At 42.1% G+C, this 26,648-nt stretch overlaps 1 protein-coding gene across 2 annotated transcripts in view; it reads left to right on the plus strand.

The window, feature by feature from the left end:
• Window positions 1–26,648, plus strand: part of apobec2a (apolipoprotein B mRNA editing enzyme, catalytic polypeptide-like 2a) — a 71,603-nt gene that overhangs the window by 23,749 nt on the left and 21,206 nt on the right. For both annotated transcript variants that reach the window (XM_075461935.1, XM_075461934.1), the window contains 2 exons: window positions 20,638–20,862; window positions 24,040–24,348. In XM_075461935.1, the coding sequence (XP_075318050.1) occupies window positions 20,638–20,862; window positions 24,040–24,343 (529 nt within the window). In that variant the 3' untranslated portion in view covers window positions 24,344–24,348. The remainder of the gene's footprint in view (window positions 1–20,637; window positions 20,863–24,039; window positions 24,349–26,648) is intronic.

Genomic DNA, 26,648 nt, shown 5'->3' on the forward strand with positions numbered 1-26,648 from the left:
GATATCTACAAATAAAAATCATATTTGTAACTCGTATATTGATTTTTACAAATATAGATGTACATTTGTAAATAAAATGCCATTTGTAAAACCAAAAAAATCATTTGTGAAATGTGATTCTGCATTTGTGAATCACCAACACACACATTTTTCGCTTTCCACAGTTACGTGTTTTTGAGACGTTCTTCGCATGAAAGTCGCACAAATCCACACGTAAATATTTCTTGACTTGCATTCGTATTTTGATATCCACAAATAAAAAAAAACATATTTGTAACTTGTAAATTGGTCTTCACAATTGTAGATGTGTATTTGTAAATTAAATGGCATTTGTAAAACTGAAAATTGCCTTTGTGATATCTAATTTTGCATTTGTGCATTAACAGCACACGTAGGTTTCGTTTTCGCATTTGTGAATCAGCACGATCAGCGCACGTATTTTTGAGACAATCTTTGCGGCAGAGGGAGCAACCCAGATTCACAAATAGCCTACCTCTACTTTCTAATCCAGTAGATGGCAGTGTTGTTCTATAAAGCTCATAACGGCTATGCTTCACTTGACTTTCATCGAATTTTTCAATTCATTCAAATTCAACCATGGCCGAACAACGTGGGCATGATGAGCAGCTACCGCCAACTTCAGTAAGTACAATTCCCTCGCCCCAAATTATGATAGTTATGATAGTAAAATGTAAATGTAAATAGTTCAGAGACTCTCTATTTTTCATATGTTTTATTTTTTCTGACAGTATTCAGAGTGAGAGCAATATGGTAACACTCAATAGATTAAGTATAGCTAGATCTAGTAGAACTAGCAAAGTAGTACTGGATAGGCTAGAATTCACATAACCCACAAAGAGCTTTAATGACATTACACATATTCATCCTTTGTTGTGGATAGCATTGAAATTAAACCTAAAGCATGTGTGCACACAGCTAAGGTTATCGTGCTCGCTAATTGTTAGCGTTAATCCGCTAGCAATTTGCTAGTCTAGCTAGCTACCAACCTAACCACCCTGAGTCATGGTACATCTTCTACTGCTAGTTTGGTAAATCACAGATATGTGGAAAAAAATATGGTTGTGCAGGCCATACTCATGAACGATTAGCATTCAGTTAAACTGTAGCATTAGTTATGTTAGTGAAGTTGACCTATGTAGCCTAGTTCATGCTTCATGCAATAAAAACTTTATTGGGTTCTACTCAGTAACATGTTGGTGGGTCGGACATTGAATAGAAATGTAACTGAATACTGTACATGTAGACTTCACAGTTCGATATGGTTCGATATGGTTAAATATAAAAATATGTATCTTCGATTCGTGTTCCTGCGCCTGAGATCGGTCATAATGGTGGCGTTCTATTGACCACATGGCGAATCACCGACCTTCCGCTCTCCGAGTGCTTTACTAATTTCTAGAACCATGTTTTAGGCCGTGTGTCCACCTGAGCTTTTATTAGCCGGCGAAAAGCTGAACGCGCCCAGCGCCGGCGTATTTTCAGTGCAGGTGTCGTGCCAAAAAGTGACGGGAGCGCGCACAGCAGCCCGTTGAGCGGTAGCGCAAAACCGTCTGCTTTTCTCTGGATTAAGCAATCTTACTATGCAGATACACACAACTGCATTATAATGTAGACCTAATTATAGCTTTGAAAGTTTGACGTTTATCACGTAAAGACAATTACGTGATAAACATGTATCTGTGCTCGGTATATCTGATGACTTTGTAGAGCCCTGTCTTTGGAAATTAGACTGTAATGAATATGATTTAGGTTATTGGTGGATTTTCAATAAAGATATGATCACTTTTGCAACGATCCTCGTAAATGCATTGTTTTTTATCTGATCTGGGCCCTTCATAGTATTTGCTTCCCATGTTTGGATGCGTTTTGCAGTTATCAATCAGTTTTCACCTGCCAAAAACTGATTGAAGGCCAAATACAGTTAATGAAAGGAGATTTCTGCCTAAATAGGACTTGATCTAATTCAAACGCTTCATGATATAAACACTAGTGTTTTTTATTTAGGTAGAAATCACCTTTCATTAACTGTATTTGGTCTTCAATCAGTTTTTGGCAGGTGAAAACTGACTGCCCGCGGCGGCAAATCAGATTCTGGCAGACAATCACTTTTTGGCACGACACCTGCTTCTTTTTCAGCGCCGACTTTTTTTTTGCTATGACACGTTTCGGTTGCTATGATACGGATTTGTCTGTTAGCCCTACATATTGCTCTGAATTAGCGGATATTATAAATAATAGGCCTACTCCTAGCTTTGTACACAAACGTTTCCAATGTTTTGATGTATGCTAAGGCTTATGTTTAGGTATTTAGTTGTCATTTGATTTTAGCCCAACGACACATACTGTAGCAGGTTATTGTGTTCAATTCAATTCATTTTTATTTATATAGCGCCAAATACAACAAATGTCATCTCAAGGCACTTAGATAGTAAGTCCAATTCAAGCCAATTGGAATTCAATTAATTAATAATAATCATAATTCATAAAATAATCCAATTCGTTCATATAGAGCCAATTCAAAAACAATTTCCTAGCTAAGAAAACCAACAGATTGCACTGAAAACTTTTTGTTTTTCGGTCCAATCTCCCGGCCTGAGCGTGCCTGAGGCGACTGTGGAGAGAAACAACTCCCTTTTAACAGGAAGAAACCTCTGGCAGAACCAGACTCAGGAAGGGTGGCCATCCGCCTCGACCAGCTGGGGTTTGAGAAGACAGAAAGGGGGGGAGGGGGCCGTGGCGACGGCGGCACTGTAACACCATTCAAAGGATAAGTGTTGGGGGCTGCAAAGTGAACAAACCAGTTCTGGGTTGGCTAGGGTACTTATGTGTGATTGCAAGGCGTACATTCCTGGTTAGATTTAAGCCATTAACATTTTGAATGCAAGGTGTACATGTCCTGGTTAGATTACAGCCATTATCAATGTGTCTAAAGTGTAGACTGTAACTTGAAATAAATGCTTTTTACTGTTTAGTTTATTTAACTTTATTTATTTTACAGGTCCTGCATTCACGGAGACTCTGTGAGCCTCCACTTACCCAGTCCAGTGGTATCACTTCAGTTGTGTGGGGCTTGTGGACAGTCCCTCCGCTGACACGCCATGGTTTTGCTCTTCTTGTGCTGAATAGTGTTTCTTTGTTCTTTTGCACTAGTAACAGTATTATTTTATTATTGCTTGTTGTCAATGTTTACATGCTGGAAATTTTTATACTTTTTATACTGAATGCACACATGTTCTTTTGCACTGTTAACTTTTCCTAGACGTATATTGCATTCTGCACCTTGCGCCCTTATTCTTTTTTCCTGTTCTGTTAATAAACATTGTTAAGCCATATCAAGTTGTTTCAAGCATTTATTTCAAACAAATTAAAAAGTAATGAACAATGAAGAATGAACTCAAACAACACTTTTGCACATGTTCGTTAAGGCACAGCAAACAGTGACAATCTTATCTAAAGGCATTAGGTTTTCACCCTCACATTTGAGCAGCATGTGCACAGGTACAGTTGAATGTAAAAATCTGAATTTGTCCAGTCAGCGTGGTTTTCCAACATCTCATATGATGGCTTACCTACAACAGAATAAATAGTTTATGAAAAAAATCTATGCAATCAATGGCAAACCCATCACAGAACACATGCAAAATAAAGATACAGACTGAGAGGGTAACGCTGCTCATGGTATGACAAAAGGGCTGAAGGGGTACACATTAACACATTAGCCACATTAGGGGGTAGTTAACATTAATTTTCGAAGAGGCAACAGTTTGCAAATTGAGCATTTTCGAAGAGGCAACAGTTCGCTAGTTAGCTAGCTAGGCAGCAACGTCAGGTGCACTTCAGGGTTTGCAACAACATAAAGTAACTTCGTAGCTTTAAGAGACAGCAACATAAAGAGATTTTTAGAGAACGTACCCGAGTGAAAATGCAGAGAACACACTCTCATCGACGGAGGGGTGCAATCGAAAGTAAGGTCCAGCCAGCCAGGCAATCCGGCGTCTCCTCGTCAGGTCAGACATCTGCTCTCCCTGATGCTGCATCCATTTAGGAAACCGAAAAAAAAATGTATTTCGTTGTTCCTATGTTTCCCAAACGTATTATGTGAGGTACTGGAACAGTTCTTCACACAGCAGTGATTTCCAGGCATGTTCTTGCAATTCCGCACTGTTTAAACTTACTGATTTAAAAACACACGCGTACAATGTAAACGAACGGAGAGAATGGCGTTTTCTCGCTAGCATTCTGCCAATATAACGGATAGGGGCGGGGCTCTGTACTATGACGACAACTCCTCATTCTCAATAGCCTGAAGGGTGCCTCCCCACCACAGCTTGGACGTCTTTGTAGCCAATCCAAAATCAATCAGCTTTACCTTGTAGGACTGAGACTGATGGTTCACGGGCATTATATTGTCTGGCTTTATGTCACCATGAACCATGCTGATGCTTTTCAGTGCATCCAAAGCCACCAGCATCTGCTGAGCAATCACTCTGATATCAGAAACAAGGAGTGGCATGAAATTCTTGCTTTTGATTAGGTCAAAAATACTTAAATCCAGCTTTTCAAAAACCAGACAGAAGTGACCTTTAAATTTGAAGTGCTCCCTGAACCTCACCAAGTTGTTCTTGTCAGGGTCAAGCTGTCTGAGTTTTTTCAGCATTCTGGCCTCTCTTCTGCCTTCTCTGAAACGGTCTTTTCGTACAATTTTCACTGCCACAATCTCTCCTGTATCCAGCTTTGTGCACTTGGCCACTTTTCCAAAACCGCCCTCACCGAGGAAATCCTCAATGTGGTATCCACTTGAATTTCCAGTCAGAACAACGTTTTTCTGTACAGTATACAGTGGTTTCTCTCTTATCTTGGTATTTTTTTGAAGCTGCCATTTCTGAAGGTTGTCTATGGTCAAAAGAATAGCAAATGCCACTCCACTACTCACTGAATTCCACTGGCTCATAAGGTTTAATTTCAATGCTATCCACAACAAAGGATGAATATGTGTAATGTCATTAAAGCTCTTTGTGGGTTATGTGAATTCTAGCCTATCCAGGACTACTTTGCTAGTTCTACTAGATCTAGCTATACTTAATCTATTGCGTGTTACCACATTGCTCTCACTCTGAATACTGTCAGAAAAAATAAAACATATGAAAAATAGAGAGTCTATGAACTATTTACATTTACATTTACATTTTACTATCATAACTATCATAATTTGGGGCGAGGGAATTGTACTTACTGAAGTTGGCGGTAGCTGCTCATCATGCCCACGTTGTTCGGCCATGGTTGAATTTGAATGAATTGAAAAATTCGATGAAAGTCAAGTGAAGCATAGCCATTATGAGCTTTATAGAACAACACTGCCATCTACTGGATTAGAAAGTAGAGGTAGGCTATTTGTGAATCTGGGTGGCTCCCTCTGCCGCAAAGATTGTCTCAAAAATACGTGCGCTGATCGTGCTGATTCACAAATGCGAAAACGAAACCTAATTGTGCTGTTAATGCACAAATGCAAAATTAGATATCACAAAGGCAATTTTCAGTTTTACAAATGCCATTTAATTTACAAATACACATCTACAATTGTGAAAACCAATTTACAAGTTACAAATATGTTTTTTTTTATTTGTGGATATCAAAACACGAATGCAAGTCAAGAAATATTTACGTGTGGATTTGTGCGACTTTCATGCGAAGAACGTCTCAAAAACACGTAACTGTGGAAAGCGAAAAATCTGTGTGCTGGTGATTCACAAATGCAGAATCACATTTCACAAATGATTTTTTTGGTTTTACAAATGGCATTTTATTTACAAATGCACATCTACATTTGTAAAAATCAATATACGAGTTACAAATATGATTTTTTTATTTGTAGATATCAAAACACACATGCAAATCAAGACATATTTGTGGATCCCCTTCTGCGTATATACAAATATTATTGAGACAAATTTAGCTCCATACTTTAGGAGCTCTGAGACTGAAGTTCTGCTTCCAGAGATCCAAAAAGGAAAATCTGTCATTTTAGCAGTGTCAGCAGTGGAATAATAATGGGATCTGCTGAAGCGAATAAATGGGAAGTTATTACGAGTGCTGTTAATTCTGTCACCTGTAGTTCGTAATGTCACCGAAATAAAGAAGAAATGGTTCGATATGAAAATGGCTTTTAAAAAAAACGTCTCGCCATGGGCAGGCGCTCGATGACTGCAACTAAAGTCGTGCAATCAGTTGTTGCCTCATCATGATGGCACTTTGATGGGGCGGTCCATGAGGGGGGTCTTCTGGCACCACACCTTCTGGTATGCCTGGGCTGGTTCAGGTAGTAGGAGACCCTCGTTCATGGCAATATTGCGCAAATCTGGCATGCCTTCTCTGGGCTATAGAGCAGTTTGCCCCCCGCTGTATCGAGACACACCCACCTGGCCTTCAGCTCAGTGTGCTCCACGACAGCACTGGTGTTTTGATGCGTATATGTGTGCATTGCTCCGATTATGATTGGCAGTCCAGCCACGGCATGAAAGTCCCTCTTAATTTGTACTTGTTGGACAGCGGTGTATGGGAATCTGATGTACCATGGGTGATAAACTGATGAGAGCTTTGATGACCAAGGGGAGCGCACGACTCACAGAGGACTGGGACACCCCCGATCTGTCTCCAATCTCCCTCTGAATGGTTCCAGTGGCCAAAAATCCAAGGGTGGTGAGGACCTGGACGTGTGGTGGAATTGGGTTTGATCGGCGTGTTTTTCTCGAGTTGTGGCTCTAGCAAGCTGCATATTTGCAGTAGCACAGTCCTTGGCAATCTAAATCGCGATGTCAGCCATTCGTTTGTCTCTACACGCTCTCTTCCAAGAGCCTGACGCGCTAAGGCATCCAAAAGTAGAAAATTAGCCGCTAGTTACGCTTCCCATTGACCTTGTTATCATTATGGGGTATAATGTATATATTTATTTATGTTTGCTTCAAAGTAATTAAATATACAATCCATTAGTCAAGCAAACTTGATTGGAATAACAGTGGACTATCTTATGAAACTCCTAAGACAGGTCTGGATCACTCGTGAATTCTGTTCGTACCTGAAAGAAAACGTAAAATACGAAAAGATTGGTGAATGCGCAAATTCTCTTAAATCACTCGTACGGACGATTTAAGAACAAATCTGTGCGTATGAACGGTTCTTGCATGAGGCCCATTGTGTGGAAAAGACTGGGATCATTCTATGTGCAAGGTAACATCAGACTTGACTAGAACATTTCTTTCCTATTTTTTAAAAAACAAATAAACAGATATAAATGTACTGAATTACTTTAATTTATTATTTATTTATTTAATAATTGTGCACCAGTAAAACAATATTAACCATAAAAATATAACAAGTGTAACTGGTTCAGTCAGTGCAATTAGGGATTCAAAATCCAATGGAAAACAAAATGTAAAAATAATAAAGGAGCTGAAATTGAAAAAAAAGCCACTGGCTTGGTTGGTAGACTTTTAAAATAAATAGCAATCAGCTCTTTATATAGTTTAGTGCAAATGGGAATTTAACATCCATTACAAAAGCATCTGAACACAACAATAGCTTCTCTAGCTTGGTATAAAACTAAGAAAAAAACAATCAGAGGTAGTCCCAACTTAACAAGTTTTTTCACCACGAGAGGGGGCAGAAGGCCAAGGGAAAATGGATCGGCCCATTGTCACGGATACCCTAATTGAATTTTCTTCGATAATGGCATCAATACCCGATCCAAATATCAGATCGGAGCATCCCTAATTCATACCCATGATGAGTGTATGAGTGTGCCCATGACCACAAATGTAGCAACGCGATAGTTCTGGCAGACCACGTAGTCAACGCGCCCTTTGCCTATTGGCTGACGCCGACCCAACCCTCATGGCTGTCCACAAACCAACTGCGCTTATAGGTAATCAGCTGCTGCTCGCAATTGGATGCTGGCATTTGGAGCGCTTCATTTAAACTTGGTTGCTGTCACTGCTTTGTTTTGCTTTCTGCTTGCAAGACGTAGCTCCGATCAGCATACGCGCCGATGCTAGTATTATTATTGCTGCTGCTGCTTACCCTGTCGTCCGGCATGGATCCCCGCTGCCGGCGGAGTCGGAGAGTCTGCCGGAGGACTCGGAAGATTCGGCTGAGATGGACGCCGTGGAGGACACCGAACCTTCCCAAGTCCAGCGAGCCAAGACGCGACACCGGGCGGGCTGTCCTCAGCGCGCCGCGGCCGGGCTCCTGTATGTGGCAGGGCTGCCGCGGTTAGACACACGGCTATTTTACACCGATTTCACATGATTTTGCGTGACTGTAGCTGTGTGGCGCGGGTCTTATGCCGGCGCATTTGGATTACAAGCCATCCTCCTAATTGGTCCGTTTGGGTCCTCGCAGTGATGCTTCTAAGGTGGAGCGTGCGCCTCACCTCGCCAACAGGTGCTACACGCTGCTGATTGGTATGTCTGCATTACAGCCTGATGGGTGCGGCGCCACCTGTCGTGCCGGGGTGTGGAGTGCTTGTGCCTGTGGTTCGGTTCATTCTCCGCCGTGTGTCCGGGGATGGTTATTGCCCTTGCTCAAATAGGGAACATAACCCAACTATAGCTATAATCGAATTAATCTCATCATGTAGATCCACTGTGATTATTATTGCTCAGGTATGTTCTGCTTGTATTAATTCGGCTCATCGTTTTGATAGGCCCTGAATGAAGAGCTGATCTGCGTAGATAAACACTGCTGCTTTGCTTGGATCTCGTTCTGCTGTTCTAGGGTCTGTTCTGTTCTTGGATCCTGCTCTGCTTAGATCTTGTGCTGCTTTACTTGGATTCTGTTCTGCTTTACTTGGGTCTGTTCTGTTGAGCTTGGATTCTGCTGCTTGGATCCTGTTCCGCTTTGCTTGGATGTTGCTCTGCTTTGCTTGGATCCTGTTCTGCTTTGCTTGGATGTTGCTCTGCTTTGCTTGGATGTTGCTCTGCTTTGCTTGGATGTTGCATTGCTTTGCTTGGATGTTGCTCTACTTTGCTTGTATGTTGCTTTGCTTGGATGTTGCTCTGCTTTGCTTGGATGTTGCTCTGCTCTGCTTGGATGTTGCTCTGCTCTGCTTGGATGTTGCTCTGCTTGGATGTTGCTCTGCTCTGCTTAGATTTTGCTCTGCTTGGATGTTGCTTTGCTTGGATGTTGCTCTGCTTGGATGTTGCTCTGCTTGGATGTTGCTTTGCTTGGATGTTGCTCTGCTTGGCTTGGATCTTGCTCTGCTTTGCTTGGATCGTTTTGCTGTTCTTGGATCGGATCTTGCTCTGCTTTGCTTGGATCTTGCTCTGCTTTGCTCGGATCTTGCTCTGCTTTGCCCTGCCGCAAAGAGCTGTCGCTGCTGTGGAGACCGACATATATTCTATGGTGTACCTAAGTGGTTGAGTTCAATGCTTGCCCCAAATAAATACTCGTATCACATTTAAGTCTGTGTAATGTAGGCCTACGGCAGTTCCACCTTTTAACGTCAAGTTTAGTCGCGGTTTAATAATTATTTTTGGTAATACTACTACTACTAATCATAATGGTGACACACGTTTGGTAGCTAATATTTCTGTTTGGGGGGTTGTTGCCTTTACAGCAAATGGAAGGCACTCCACCTGAGGATGCTGCTGTTCCCTGTCTTGGCTTCCATGGAGCTCATGGAAAAGTCCGGAACTTCCTCCAAACAGAGCCATACCGCCAAACACAAATTGTATGCATTCAGAATAAGCTTCTGAAATTTATCTCTGTTTCTCGTCTCGTTTTGACTAGAGTGGTTCTGATAGAAATGTAGCAACGCGATAGTTCTGGCAGACCACGTAGTCAACGCGCCCTTTGCCTATTGGCTGACGCCGACCCAACCCTCATGGCTGTCCACAAACCAACTGCGCTTATGGGTAATCAGCTGCTGCTCGCAATTGGATGCTGGCATTTGGGGCGCTTCATTTAAACTTGGTTGCTGTCACTGCTCTTTTTGCTTTCTGCTTGCACCCACCACCTCCCCTGCTCCACCGACTTCTCATTGCCAACAATGTCATACTGTTGTCATTGTTGCTTGCTCTGTTCTAGGGGGTTGTTGCCTTTACAGCAAATGGAAGGCACTCCACCTGAGGATGCTGCTGTTCCCTGTCTTGGCTTCCATGGAGCTCATGGAAAAGTCGGGAACTTCCTCCGAACAGAGCCATACCGCCAAACACAAATTGTATGCATTCAGAATAAGCTTCTGAAATTTATCTCTGTTTCTCGTCTCGTTTTGACTAGAGTGGTTCTGACAGAACTGTATATGTGACATCATTGTTGTCATTGACTAAATGTAAAGAGTAAAGAGAGCAGAGGGAGGAGAGGTGCGTCATGGGAGGTCCCCCAGCAGTCTAGGCCTACAGTAGCATAACTATGTTTCAGGATCACCTGAGCCATCCATTAAGGCTGAGAGGATAGGCAGCCTGTGTTAAGGTTGAGAAGAGAGGAGAGAACCAGCCTGCCTTAAAGCTAGGAGGAGAGAATCAGCACAATTTAAGGACCGAAAGATTTATGCCAACACTAAAACAGAATTCGTTTGAATGTTAGAGAACATGACTCTAAAAAAACAATGATGCCACTGAAGAGAGAGGAAAATACCCTGTATAGTTGCTGTAGCAGCAGCACCTTAACTGAATGGGCTGAATATTGAGATGAAATAGTATTTGTCCAGCTCTTGATGAATGGCTGAAAACTGCTGAATCAGGTTTGGCTAAGCTTATTGTTTGAATGATTAACAGGCCATAAAATTGGGAATAAAATATTTTGGACTGATGAAATACATTAAATCTGAATTCGCAAATATTGCTTATAAAATTGATGTAGGGATGAGATTAAGAAAAAGGCAAAAAACTCATATTAACCAACCAAACAATGATGAACAAGATACAATGAAGACCTTGATCCATGATTACAATCGAAATTTGGACTTCACATGGGTGAAAGAAAAATCATCAGTACATCCAATAAAATGATTGGGTAAATCCGAGCCAAGTAGCACCATGGACCAAGAGTAACTTTATTTGTTAATAACTTTTTTCTAATTCCATTTTTAAAGGGATGTCAAATGTTTTTGCTAACTGTCGTGATGAATACAGACAGGGAGTAAGATTCTGTTAAACTAAAACTCAATAACAGAAAAAGGAAAAAAAAAATTTATCTCGCAGACTGCATTGAGAGGAATACGATGTGACAACTAATTTGTATAGTTCTACTGGTTTAGTTTTAAGTTAACCAATATTCTAGGCTTTACATGAGACTAATCCAGTCAGTTATGATCAAAAGATGACTCATTTACATTTGATCTTTGCTACACAGTAATAGTTTGCTCATGAAATAACATGCGTAACTTCTGAATTTCCCCATTTTGGGACAACAAAGGGAAATCTAACCTAACCCTTTTTTGAGAAGGCTTTGACTAACACTATTGAGTACCAAACTTCAGAACCTGAAGTAGGATCAAAGCAGGGTAACAGAGCTGAGACTGAATGAAATAATAATTTTAGTTGTATTAGACTGAATGCAACAGATGGATATGGTGAAATGACAGAGTGGTATGGGAGATGAAAAAATTGACGGTAAGATTTTGACTAAAATTGCCCAAACTGTGAGAAGGCAGGGAAGCACAATTCTTTGATTATAAAACAATTGTTTGAAAGTGATGTTGCTTGTAGCACCACATGTGTGATGTACAGATTAATGATGGTGAGGGGAGAAACAGCTGGAGCACACAAGCCCGTCATTATTGTGCACTGACTTGTGAACCTCTCGGTGAATGCCGATGTAGTAAAAAATAAACCTTATTGCTTGAAGGAGGTTTAATTTTGTGAAAAAGGAGCATCTTTTTTTTTAATACTGCATCGAAATTCTGTGATTAGGAGTTGTTTTCAACAATTATGTTTTCTTTAGTTGATAATAACAGTCCCAGGTTGACCCAATACTCTTAACAAGACTGGACCTCACTAACTGGATGAACACTTGAAGTCAAAGTATTCACTTCCATAAAATGAAAAGTAATTCAATAAAACAGGTATGAACAACACAATAATGATTACTGTACAAAGGATAACACTTTTTAGTAACTGAGAACACACCCAAACATAATTAACACTTCACAAACAGTGTCACATTGCATTCTGGGAAGGCTCTGCCCAGATACCAAATTTTCACAAAATTTGTACAAATAATGAGCAAGCAGGGATGCACAGCTTGGATTTGAAAAGAAAGACAATGCTTTGATTATGATGAATGTGACTGCAGCACAAAATGCATGGTGTATAGTTTGAATGAGGAGGTGGCTGAGGCTATAACAATAAGTTTGGTTTATAGTACCAAGATGGAGCCACTTCCCTTTCTGCTGAGTTGTACTGTACACTGCTGTAGATGAAAAGATGGACTGTGTCTTCCTGTAACTTCTCCTGTTGGCTGTATGGCCCACGTTCTATTGCTCATGTATGAAAATTAATGTAGTGCCATGAAGACCTGGCATTTAAAGGTCAATTATGTAATGCTGAATAAAGTGGCAGCATGGAAACCCTCCAACTCCGTGTCTATCGACATGACTTTCCACGGCTAAGATAAGCTAGCTGCAAGTGGCTAGCTCTCCAACCAATCCTATGTTACAATGCCTTGATTATGTGTTGCTGACATTCATTTGGACCAAGGTTATAATAGTTTTTTCATTTTAGTTTAGTTTTATTACGTTTTGACTTTTTTCCCTCCAATTCAGTTAGTTTTAATTAGTTTTTAGTGTGGTTTTGCTAGTTTTTATTAGTTTTTATATTTTCAAAAATGCTTAGTTTTAGTTTAGTTTTTATTAGTTTTAGTTTTAGTTTAAGTTTTTTCATACTTTGGGTTATTTGTCAGGTGAAGGATTTAAAAAGGTCAGAGTGAGTATTGTATAATAAAATTCAACAAAAGATTTAAGAAGTTTAAAATATGAGGGTACTGTAAGTTAACAATGACTGACCTATGAAAGATGCTGTTAATCCCCTCTTACTCCAACCATCCAAACAGAGGGTCAGCTTCCTCATGTCCGTTAAGATCTCTTTTAATTTTTGCTTTGCCTTTTCCATCTTAGCTCCAAAAAGGTTATTCACTCTTGCAGCACCGGGGGATTTGAATTTTGGTTCGAGTAACGTGCAGAACCCTTTGAAAGCACTGAAGTCACACAGTCGTGTCGATATCACAGTCTCAATAAACACGTTAACCAATGCATCTTCTCGCTTGTGGTGTTCTTGTGTATTTACTAACCAGCAGCTATTTGATCATCGGTGAAAACAGTCCATTAAAGTGGTCTCCTTCCCCGTGCTACCTGGCCGGAATGTTGCTTCTCTTTCGGGGGGTGGCGGTGGGCTACTCACAGATGCTAGCTTGTCAAGGTACTCCAGATTAGCCGCTTTATGCGAGCTTCTTAAATGGACTTTTAGATTTGTGGGATTTTTTCCCCTTGAGAAGTAAGCCACATATTTTGTCTGTTTCCAGTACAAGGCACTTGCTTTTATCTCTCTCCTCGTCATATTAAAAAAAAATCCCATATGGGACTTTGACGTTTTCTCCCAACTTTTGCTGCAGCCATGATGAGTTGCGCTGTGTAATAGGGTGACGTCATGGACCGTGAGGCGCATTAAGGTGCTGCTGCTGCTGCCAGTTGGAGTTAAACTGCCAGAAAAAAATTGATCATACCAAGAAGCTTATATTTAATTGACAGAGACGAAAACGAAGGAAATTATATCTATAATTTAAGTTCGTTTTAGTTAGTTTTCGAAACACGCAATATAGTTTTAGTTAGTTATCGTTTTTGTCTTTTAATTTTCGTTTTTATTTATTTCAGTTAACGAAATAGTTTTTTTAATTTTAGTTTTCGTTATTTCATTCGTTTTCGTTAACGATAATAACCTTGATTTGGACTTGTCTATGAACAATGACGTAGAAAAGAGATGACAACAGACCAAAGATAAAGGGAATGCATGGACATCATTTGAAGGAGGAACCGAACCGCTTCTTGATTTTGAGAAATCTTGAATAACAGGTTTCTTAGTCATTGTTTGACTCCCTTAAGAGACCTGAAACAAGAAGCTTACATTAGCGGATTGAAGGAGGATTATGGAAACAATGTCAACTGAACTGAATGAAACGTATGCAGTTGCGAATGTGCCAAACGAATTACCACACAGGAAACGATATGCAAGATGAGTGAATGAGTGAAATTGAATTTTAATTAAATTTGTACAAATTGTGAGCAAGCAGAGAAGGGCAGCCTTGATTTGATTAGAATAATCACTTGTGGATAATATTCAATTCAATTCATTTTTATTTATAAAGCACCAAATTACAACAAATGTCATCTCAAGGCACTTAAATAGTATAGTCCAATTGAAGCCAATTGGAGTTCAATTCATTGTAATCATAATTAATTTCAAAATAATCCAATTCATTCATATGGAGCCAATTCAAAAACAATTTCCTAGCTAAAGAAACCAACAGATTGCACTGAAACTTGTCTTCAATCCAATCTCCCGTCCTGAGCGTGCCTGAGGCGACTGTGGAAACACGAGTTAATGACCACAATAATATCACATGTACATAATATCATTTGAGAAATTAAACGGGGGAAAAAGAGAGTAAAGTGAGGAAAGGTGTGACAGATGAGGCCCCCCAGCAGTCTGGGCCTATAGCAGCTTAACTATGGGATGTTTCAGGGTCACCTGAGCCTAAAACATGGAGACTAAACATGGAGAAGCAGCATTTAGCTGTTATGCTGCAAACAAGTGGAACAAACTGCCAGTGGAGATTAAACTTTCACCAAAAGGAGACATATTTGAATCCAGGTTAAAAACATTTCTTTTCTCATGTGTCTATGCATGAAATCTGCACGCTATCTTTGAACTTATCTGGACTGTTGCTTGTTTTTAAATTCATTTAAATTATTTTATTTGTTTCTCTTTATATTCTTTTATGTATTTTTAATGCTTCTTCCACTCCCTGCTGGAATGCTTTTATTTTATGTAAAGCACTTTGAATTGTGTGCACACGGGTGCAGTGTGAGCTGGGTGGCAGCCAAAGGCGGAGACCTTGGCGGTCTGATCCTCGGCTACTGAAGCTGGCTCTTGGGACGTGGAACATCACCTCTCTGCAGCGAGGCTGAGCGGTTCCAGCTAGATATAGTCGGACTCACCTCGACGCATGGCTTGGGCTCCGGAACCAGCCTCCTCGAGAGGGGTTGGACTCTCTTCCACTCTGGAGTTGCTCGTGGTGAGAGGCGCAGAGCAGGTGTGGGCATACATATTGCCCCCCGGCTGTGCGCCTGTACATTGGGTTTTACCCCGATGGACCAGAGGGTAGCCTCCCTCCGCCTTAGGGTGGGGGGACGAGTCCTCCTCCTGTTGTTTGTGCTTATGCACCGAACAGCAGTTCAGAGTACCCATACTTTTTGGAGTCCCTAGAGGAGGCACTGGAGAGTGCTCCTCCAGGAGACTCCCTCGTCCTGCTGGGGGACTTCAATGCTCACATGGGCAATGACAGTGAGACCTGAAAAGGGGTGATTGGGAGGAACGGCCCCCCCGATCTGAATCAGAGTGGTGTTTTGTTATTGGACGTCTGTGCTCGTCACGGACTGTCCATAACGAACACCATGTTCAGGCATAAGGGGGTCCATATGTGCACTTGGCACCAGGACACCCTGGGCCGCAGCTCGATGATCGACTTTGTAGTCGTATCGTCGGTCTTGCGGCCGTATGTCCTGAACACTCGGGTGAAGAGAGGGGCGGAGCTGTCAACTGATCACCACCTGGTGGTGAGTTGGCTCCGCTGGTGGGGGAGGAAGCCGGTTAGACCTGGCAGGCCCAAACATATTGTGAGGGTCTGCTGGGAACGTCTGGCGGAATCCCCTGTAAGGAGGAGTTTCAACTCCCACCTCCGGCAGAGCTTCAACCATGTCCCGGGGCAGGTGGGGGACATTGAGTCCGAATGGGCCATGTTCCGTGCCTCCATTGTTGAGGCGGCCGACCGGAGCTGTGGCCATAAGGTGGTCAGTGCCTGTCGTGGCGGCAATCCCCGAACCCGCTGGTGGACCCCAGTGGTGAGGGAAGCCGTCAAGCTGAAGAAGGAGTCGCACGCACGCACTTTGAAACAGTAATCCACGCCTTCATCACATCTCGGCTGGATTACTGCAATGCACTTTATCTTGGAGTCAGCCAGTCCTCCCTCTAGGGGTGCAACGGATCAAAAATCTCACGGTTCGGATCGTTCCTCGGATCAGAGTCACGGATCGGATCATTTTTCGGATCAGCAAAAAAAAAAAAAAAAAAAAAAAGACAAATAAACATGTTTTGTCTTTTTGTTTATTAACACTTTTAAATTATTAAATTGAAATATATAAAATCAACTTAAAGTGCACAATTAACATCTTCTTTTCAACATAATAAAAAAAAAAACAACTTAAAGTGCAACATAAAAACACACCGATAGCGTTTGTGATCGCTTTAGCCCGGTCAGATTGTGAAGGAAGCGGCTGCCTAAATGCCGCGGTGATGAGCGGTTGTTCACCCGCTTTCGGTTTCACTCCTGTCAGTGAAACACCAGGGTGATGTCGCTGCAAAGTCTGCACCGAAATCTAGCCTACTTTTATTTTCCATGCCCACTGTTCTACATGTTTTACGCTGAGGACAATAAATCACAAACGAGCCATAGGACTGTTTGCTTATTGAAGAGGGAACTGTTGCAGACTTTTACCCAGAGCGTGGAAAGTAGCTCTGTCCCTGGAAACTAGCAGGAATGGTAACGGCTGTGTGAGGACTGAACATGCGCACAATTTTTTTTTTTTCATAAAGCAATCCGCGGATCATGTGTGTGCCGAACCGAAATAATTGATCCGAACGGATCACGGATCAATGATGATCCGTTGCACCACTACCTCCCTCGCACGTCTCCAGTTGGTCCAAAATGCTGCCGCTCTCCTCCTAACTGGAACACTTAAGAGGGAGCACATTACTCCCATTTTAGCCTCCCTCCACTGGCTGCCTGTGCATTTTAGAGTCCATTTTAAGATTCTTTTATTTGTTTTTAAATCTTTAAATGGACTCGCCCCGCCTTACCTCTCTGAGCTGATCCATCCTTATGCTCCTGCCCGGTGCCTCAGGTCAGCTGATCAGCTGCTCCTGGAGGTACCGAGGGCTAAACGGAAGCTCAGAGGAGACAGAGCCTTTTCCGCTGCCGGTCCGAAACTGTTGAACAACCTCCCATTGCACATCAGACAGGCCCTTCACTGCCCATTTTTAAAACTCGTCTTAAAACCCATTTTTATTCCCTGGCTTTTAACCCAGCATGAGACTCTGTTTCTGTTCTATTGTTTTATTGTTTTAATATTGTTGTTGTTTTTGCATTGTTCTTATGTTTTATGCCTTGTATTTTGTGTTGTACAGCACTTCGTTTCAGCCACGGCTGTGTTAAAAGGCTAAATAAATAAGTAAAATAAAAAGTTGAGTTGAGTTGAGTTGAGTTGAGTCCTATCGGGCCTTTTTGGCCAGTGGGAAGCAGCTGATGGGTACCGACAGGCCAAGCGGAACGCGGCCTCGGCGGTTGCTGAGGCAAAAACTTGGGCTTGGGAGGAGTTTGGGGAGGCCATGGAGAATGATTTCCGGACAGCCTCGAAGAGTTTCTGGTCCACCATCCGGCGGCTCGGGGGGGGAAGCGGTGCACCGCCAATACCGTATATGGTGTCTGGGGACGCTGTGAGTTGGTGGGGGGAACACTTCGAGGGCCTCCTCAATCCTACCGACACGCCTTCCGATGAGGAAGCAGAGTTGGGGAGCTCGGACGTGGGGCCTCCCATTTCTGGGGCTGAGGTTGCCGAGGTGGTCAAAAAACTCCTCGGTGGCAAGGCCCCGGGGATGGATGAGGTGCGTCCTGAGTTCCTCAAGGCTCTGGATGTGGTAGGGCTGTCTTGGTTGACACGCCTCTGCAGCATCGCGTGGACATCGGGGGCAGTGCCTCTGGACTGGCAGATTGGGGTGGTGGTCCCCCTCTTTAAAAAGGGGGACCGGAGGGTGTGTTCCAACTATAGGGGGATCACACTCCTCAGCCTCCCTGGTAAGGTCTATTCGGGGGTACTGGAGAGGAGGATCCGCCGGATAGTCGAATCTCAGATTCAGGAGGTGCAGTGTGGTTTTCGTCCTGGCCGTGGAACAGTAGACCAGCTCTATACCCTCGGCAGGATCCTGGAGGGTGCATGGGAGTTCGCCCAACCGGTCTACATGTGTTTTGTGGACTTGGAGAAGGCGTTCGACCGTGTCCCTCGGGGACTCTTGTGAGGGGTGCTCCGGGAGTATGGAGTGCCAGACCCCTTGATATGGGCTGTTCGGTCTCTGTATGACCGGTGTCAGAGTTTGGTCCGCATTGCCGGCAGTAAGTCGGACATGTTTCCTGTGAGGGTTGGACTCCATCAGGACTGCCCTTTGTCACCGATTCTGTTCAGAATTTTTATGGACAGAATTTCTAGGCGCAGCCAGGGCGTCGAGGGGGTCCGTTTTGGTGACCTCAGAATCGGGTCTCTGCTCTTTGCGGATGATGTGGTTCTGTTAGCGTCGTCGGGCCGTGACCTTCAGCTCTCACTGGAGCGGTTCGCAGCTGAGTCTAAAGCGGCTGGGATGGGAATCAGCAGCTCCAAATCCGAGACCATGGTCCTCGGCCGGAAAAGGGTGGAATGGCACCGTAACCTCATGCTCCCCGGGCGCTGAATGGCTGCCCACCGCTCCAGGTTGGCATCTGTCTCTGAGTGTGTGACCCTGTGCATGTGTGTGTCAACAGGTGCCAACCTGGATGGGTTAAAAGCAGAAGACAAATTTCGTGTGTATGCATGTATACATGACCAATAAATCGGATCTTAATCTTAATCGAATGCCCTCTCCGGGTCCGGAATGAGATCCTTCCCCAAGTGGAGGAGTTCAAGTATCTCGGGGTCTTGTTCACGAGTGAGGGACGAATGGAACAGGAGATTGACAGATGGATCGGTGCGGCGTCTGCAGTGATGCGGGCTCTGCACCGGCCCGTCGTGGTGAAGAAGGAGCTGAGTCAGAAGGCGAAGCTCTCGATTTACCGGTCAATCTATGTTCCTACCCTCACCTATGGTCACGAGCTGTGGGTAGTGACCGAAAGAACGAGATCGCCAATACAAGCGGCCGAAATGAGTTTCCTCCGCAGGGTGTCTGGGCTCTCCCTTAGAGATAGGGTGAGAAGCTCGGACATCCGGAAGGGGCTCGGAGTAGAACCGCTGCTCCTCCGCATCCAGAGGAGTCAGATGAGGTGGCTCGGGCATCTGGTTAGGATGCCTCCTGGACGCCTCCCTGGTGAGGTGTTCCGGGCCTGTCCCACTGGGAGGAGACCCCGGGGAAGACCCAGGACACGTTGGAGAGACTATGTTTCTCGGCTGGCCTGGGAACGCCTCGGGGTCCCCCCAGAAGAGCTGGAGGAAGTGGCCGGGGACAGGGACGTCTGGGTTTCTCTGCTCAAGCTGCTGCCCCCGCGACCCGATCCCCGGACAAGCCGCAGATAATGGATGGATGGATGGATGGACTTTGAATTGTTTTGTACATTAAATGTGCAATACAAATAAATTTGACTTTGACTTGGTCAATAATCCAGGTGATTGTGGAGGCACCCACCTGCTTTTGGGCGGCTGTAGCTCTGGAGCAGAGTGTGTGAGTAAATGGGTGAATGTTACATGTAATGTCAAAACAATGAGTGGTCAAATTGACTATAAAAGCACTATGCAAGTACAGTCTATTTACCATTTTGTCAGGTACATGATGGCATTTTCAACATCAACTCCAGGCCGATGAGCAAACTGTAGTGGGTCTTGAAGGGTTTTCACTTGTTTATCTTGGTAAGTCTCTCCACGACTTTTATGATGTGGGATGTTAGGGCAACTGGTCTGTAGTTACTGAGGGCAAATGGGTGAAATTTTTTGGGTATTAGAACAAGGCAGGAGGTCTTCCACAGCACTGGAACTTTGTTCTGACACAGGCTCAGTTTTCTTTTTTTGTTGTTGTTGTAGAAGTGTCTTGTATGGTTTTGTGTCAATAAAGTGTCAGCATAATCCCACATCCCAAGAACATATATTTTTAACTGTGACTCACTATTATGAATTCATCAGTCATCAATATATTCATTAACAACAATACTTGAGAAATCCACATTTGAATTCAGCTGGCTAATCCTACTTTTTTCTTTAATTTTTATTAATAAATAACAACGCTTAAACCAGTTAAAACACACATAGAAACAAAAAACATTTTAAAAACTCAAATTAGTTTTTTGGGGAGGACTGTTGGACACAGGGAGACAGCAAAAAAACATCCCCATTGGTGTACCTTGGAGTCCAAGAGCTGGGCTCAACTCCAGTAGGGGTGGGGTTAGATTCCCATTTCCTAACTGTTGCCTTTGTTCTCTGTGTGACATTTTTTTAAACCATTTCTATCCCTAGCAAGATTAATCTAATAAAACAAGAAAATAAAAAAGCCATTTTGTGTTTTGAATGTTAGGATGTGAACATTAAGGAACCGTTTCTTTTTCCTTTGTTGTTTCATACAGAGACCGGATAGATCCTTTTGTCTTTAAGTTCCAGTTTAAGAATGTGGAGTATTCCTCAGGCCGCAACAAGACCCTCCTGTGTTATTTGGTGGCTAAAGGGAACACAGCTGATGGGCTGCTGAGAGGCTATCTTGAAGATGAGCATGCTGGTACTCATGCTGAAGAAGCCTTCTTCACACAGTGTCTTCAACACATTGACCCTGCACTTCAATACACAGTTACCTGGTATATGACTGTCTTGAAACATATTTTGCAATGCGACCTAGACAGTGTCAGTTCACAAAACAGCTTTACATGGTTGTGGATAATGTTTTTCTTTTGCTTAATGTAAACATTTACCCTTAAGGGAGACACATTCTGTCCTTTTCCTCCAAGTTGACACTTTCTTTAGGTTTTAATTAAATATCTGTGACACGCTTTGGCCAAAAGTACTTCAAAGTTGCAGTACCACTGCCCCTTTTTATGCTATGAATTTAATTCAATTCAATTCAATTCAGTTTTATTTATATAGCGCCAAATACAACAAATGTCATCTCAAGGCACTTAGATAATAAAGTCCAATTCAAGCCAATTGGAATTCAATTCATTGTAATCATAATTATTTTCAAAATAATCCAATTCATTCATACAGAGCCAATTCAAAAACAATTTCCTAGCTAAGGAAACCAACAGATTGCACTGAAACTTGTCTTCGGTCCAATCTCCCGTCCTGAGCGTGCCTGAGGCGACTGTGGAGAGAAACGACTCGCTTTGAACAGGAAGAAACCTCTGGCAGAACCAGAACCAGGAAGGGTGGCCATCCGCCTCCACCAGCTGGGATTTGAGAAGACAGAAAAGGGGGAAGGGGGGGGGGCACTGTAACACCATTCAAAGGATATCTGTTGGAACAGGGAAACACGAGTTAATGACCACAATAATGTCACATATACACAAAGAGAGTAAAGTCAGGAAAGGTGTGACAGATGAGGCCCCCCAGCAGGCTGGGCCTATAGCAGCTTAACTATGGGATGTTTCAGGACCACCTGAGCCATCCCTAACTATAAGCTTTATCAGAAAGGAAAGTTTTAAGCCTGGTCTTGAAAGTGGAAAGGGTGTCTGCTTCCCGGACATTTACTGGCAGCTTATTCCACAAGAGAGGGACCTGATAACTGAAGGCTCTGCCTCCCAAACTGGCAGCTGGTTCCACAGAGAGGGGCCTGATAACTGAAGGCTCTGGCTCCCAAACTGGCAGCTGGTTCCACAGAGAGGGGCCTGATAACTGAAGGCTCTGCCTCCCAAATGGGCAGCTGGTTCCACAGAGAGGGGCCTGATAACTGAAGGCTCTGCCTCCCATTCTACTTTTAGAAACTCTGGGAACCTCAAGTAAACCTGCAGTTTGGGAACGAAGTGCTCTGTTAGGAAAATATCTTACAATGAGATCTTTAAGATATGATGGAGCTCGGTCATTAAGAGCTTTATATGTGAGGAGAAGAATCTTAAATTCTATTCTGAATTTAACAGGGAGCCAATGAAGAGAAGCTAAAACTGGAGAAATATGATCTCTGCTGTTAGTTCTCATCAGAACTCTGGCTGCAGCATTTTGGATCAGCTGGAGGCTTTTCAGAGAATATGTGGGACAGCCCAATAATAAAGAGTTACAGCAGTCCAACCCTGAAGTAACAGATGCATGGAGATTCTGGTCAAAAATAACTCCAAGGTTCCTCACTGTACAGTCCATTCATAGCAGTAGAGTTAGCCACTCTACTCTCCCCCTTTCCTCTTCAGGATGTGTCTTTTTTTAGATAAATGGATACAAATATTACTCAGCAACCATCACAGGATTATGTTACTGTATGAGTGCTCATACAAATTAATATAGCTCCAGAGCTTACATTAACACACAACAAACTGATTAAAAGAAAAAAAAACTTAATAGGAATTGTTTAAAAAAAAAAAAAACACATTTACCTTATCTATAGTTCAACCACAGACTGATCTGTGTTTCTACCGATCCCTCTTTCGGTAGAAAGTAACATTTAAGTAACGTAACAACCAGCTGGTGGGACGAAGACAAGTCAAAATTACCATTTTGATGTAATTTTGGTAATTACCAAATTACCACAATGAGAAGTCAAATTTTCTAGTAAGGACTTATATATTATGTAAAATAGAGTCTTATTGGCTCATTTTTTTCTTAAAGCTGCAGTCGGCAAGTTTTCAAAATTGCGAGTCTAAAGTCGGAAAATTCGAACTGACACAACTTTCAGGTCCCTCCCCCAACCTCTAACAAGCTCCGAATCGCCCCCCAAACCCCTCCCCCTCTGTGGACGAGGTTGTGCACGTGAGTTCACACCAGTGTGAGCGCACACAAGCTGGGGCAGACTCACGCTCAGCAGCGTGTGCACAAGCTGTGATTGACAGGTAGGATTCCTCCGCTTCAGAGGGAGCTACAGATTTCGTTATTTTTCCTAAACAGCCTATTTAATATTCTACTTCCAGAATCCCATGACAGTTCAAGCTAATATGACTAAAAAAAAGCTGCCGACTGCCGCTTTAAGTAAACTATTTAACTGTTGAGAGAACACATGAGAATGTATTCAATAGCCATGCAAAAAGCTAGAGTAGAAGACTTTAAACTTCCCACTTCTGCTGGAAATCTTTGAAAATGCTTACATTTTATTACTAAAATGAGTTTTCAAGATTTAAAAAATATTTAGATTTTGGATAAAGTGCTCAAAATGGCTTAAAGCTATGGTAGGTAATCCTAGAGAGCTAGCAAGAGAGCTAGCAAGATTCGAAAGTGTCCCCTCCTCTAAGCTCCACCCCCCCCTCCCCATTCCGTCAGTGCTTCATCCAAAGCCGGTAGAACCGCATGCGCACACGGAGCAGGGAGCCGGCAGAGGGGGGCGTAGGCAGAAAGCAGAGGCATCTGATTGGTTTTTGTAGGCGCTCCAATCCGAGATCAACGGGACGCTGATCTCGGATTGGTCAGCTTTTTCTCAGTCCTGCAGCTGCCACAGAGGTCTGATTATTTTCGTCCCTTTTTCTAAATACATCTTGTATAGATTTCTCTCAGGACAGACGGACCATTTCACCCAGTATTACAAAATGTGTTTCTGAACAGGATTACCAACCATGCCTTTAAAACTGTAACTGTACTGGTTTATTTTGCCTTAAATGAAGATGATTTAGTAATCCTCATTACGTTCTCACATGTGCACATCCTCTGATGGGACAGCATGCCAAAAAGTTGATTTTGTAATGAGCACTGGTGGAAAAACAAGAAATTTGATCAGGGTAACATTAGTCCTAAGTTAGCTAGCTGACAACTTCAGAGTCAAAGGGATTTAGGTTGTGCTGATGTGCAAAGAAGTTACTGATCTCTGACAGTCATCTTTGTTCTTCTCGTTCTGTCACCCTCAGGTATGTTTCCTCCAGTCCCTGCTCTGCTTGTGCCTCAAAGATAGCTGATGTTTTAAAGGCTAGGAAAAATGTAAAGTTGAGTATCTTTGCTGCTCGGCTCTTTGAGTGGGAGGAGGCAGAGATCCAGGCTGCGCTGAAGGCCCTGCATAGTGCTGGGTGTAAGCTAAGGGCAATGAAGCCTTTAGACTTCTCCTACACCTGGGACACATTTGTGGAGACAGAGGACCAACCTTTGAACCTGTGGGAGGACTGTAATGAGAATTATAAGTATTACTGTGAAAAGTTGGCTGAGATTCTGCAGTGACCACAGTAAGTGCTCCATTGTGCTTTTTTGCTTTTAGTCAAGACAAACAGGTAGTGTAGATAGTTATTAGGGGTGGGTATTGGCAAAGAAGTCACGATTCGATTCGAATCACGATTCACATGCCACGATGCGATTCTATCACGATGCATCACGATACTTGAATTATTGCGATGCATCGCGATGCATTGCGATATTTTCACTGAACATACTTAAAAAAAAAATACAGCCATTACCAGTGGCTGACTGGCTGTGTATGATCTGGATGGTGTCTTCAATTGATGCATAACTCAAAGCAAATCAATTCATAACTGTATTTATTGAAACAACTTTTGGAGGTATTGCTATTAACACAAATATTACTGGACACAAATATTACTATTACTGGACACACTCATCACAAAAAGTGCATAGGATTTATAAAACTTAAAATAACAAAATAGGGATGATCAGTACAGACAAAAAAAGTGCATAGGCTTTATAAAACTATAAAAAATATATACATATATTGCAAACATCCCTTGCAGCGAAATGCATCAATTGCATGTGTCCTATCATTAAAGGCATAAAAAAAAAAAAAAAAATTATTTTTTATTTTTATTTTTTTTAAATAATCGATACTTGGCGTCCAGAATCGATGCAGTAGATCGCGAAAATTAGAATCGCGATGCATCGTCATGACGATTATTTTGCACACCCCTAATAGTTATGGAGGAAAAGTGTAGCATGTAACAAACCTTTGGATGTTGTGATACTTTACAGTTATATCTGTAGTTTTAATTTATATATGTAGTTTTTAAAATGCACTTTTAATGTCTCTGTATAGCCTATATGATTTCTTTTTTTTTTTTCAAGATTAAATATCTAGGATCTGTGAGTCTTTTCCAGATATTCAATTTCAGTAAATGTTATCGTCCATGATAAAAAAAGTGTATTAATATGGTAACCAGGCCTGGAATTTCGTCATTTTAGGGGCAAGGCCACTTGGCCTTTTGAGTTGTCAATTTTTTAAGGGCACAAAGGCCAAAAGCCAGGGCACCAAGGCCATAAATTAAAACAATGATTTAACATATGATATGAAGTGACTACGATTGTATATGCATTTACAATACTTTTATATATACTTATTAAGCATTCAATGGACACCAAATTGCAATTAAACAAATTTTTTATTAAAACTACACAGGATTCTTATAGCACAGACATGTTTGGCTCACTGTGAGACTGTGGTAGTGGGCCTACGTTGAAAGGACGTCACTTACAATGTAAGTGAATGGCAGTTGCTATGCTAAGCTAACTAAGCTAGTTCTGGCCAGTGGATGTAATGTATTTTTTTTGTGGACAGTTCAGGCATGCCACAAGACATGTGAATGGGTATTTTGATTGCGTTTTGAAAATGGGGCGATATAATTTATATCCACTAGCCACAGACAGATGAGACCCACTGAATTCATTTGATCAATTTATTAACTAAAGCTTTAAATTCATTTTACAGTGAAATTGGGAATGTATATCCAATTAAAATAATTACAATAATTAAACTTATGTACATACAAAACTTATTCTAACATTTCATTACTCCTCAACCCTCACACATTATTGACTATTCAGGGTCACATTTTTTGTACATAAAAAAATAACTTTAAAACTGATCTATATTCATGTGAACCCTGAATCTACAAAAATGGAAATATTTAACAACTTTCTAACCATGTTTTAGTGCAGATAATGCACACAATTAAACACAAAACTATGTGCAGAGACTAATTATGGAATTATGGATACTGTGAAATGCTTAAACATCGTCCGAGCTCTCTGAACTGTCTTCGGATCCATCTAAATCAGTTCCATTTTTTCCCTTTTCTCACAAAGTGTCACCATGCCAGATTCAATATATTCAAAATATCATCCTCCTCCCCTCCTTTGGCAGGCATATCTTTTCTCTTCACGGCCGGCTGTCCCAACCATCGCCACATTTTGTTAGTGTTTGCATCTGTATTTGTACCAATTCAATTCAATTCATTTTTATTTATATAGCGCCAAATACAACAAATGTCATCTCAAGGCACTTAGATAGTAAAGTCCAATTCAAGCCAATTGGAATTCAATTAATTAATAATAATCATAATTCATAAAATAATCCAATTCGTTCATATAGAGCCAATTCAAAAACAATTTCCTAGCTAAGAAAACCAACAGATTGCACTGAAAACCAATAACACGCTGTCAAATAATGCTCCCCCTTCTCAATGCATTCATTCACAATGATGGAGCAGAGTCAACTAAATAAAGACAGAAGTGTCCCAAA

This window comes from Odontesthes bonariensis, chromosome 3 (assembly GCF_027942865.1).
Source record: "Odontesthes bonariensis isolate fOdoBon6 chromosome 3, fOdoBon6.hap1, whole genome shotgun sequence".
Classification (NCBI taxonomy): domain Eukaryota; kingdom Metazoa; phylum Chordata; class Actinopteri; order Atheriniformes; family Atherinopsidae; genus Odontesthes; species Odontesthes bonariensis.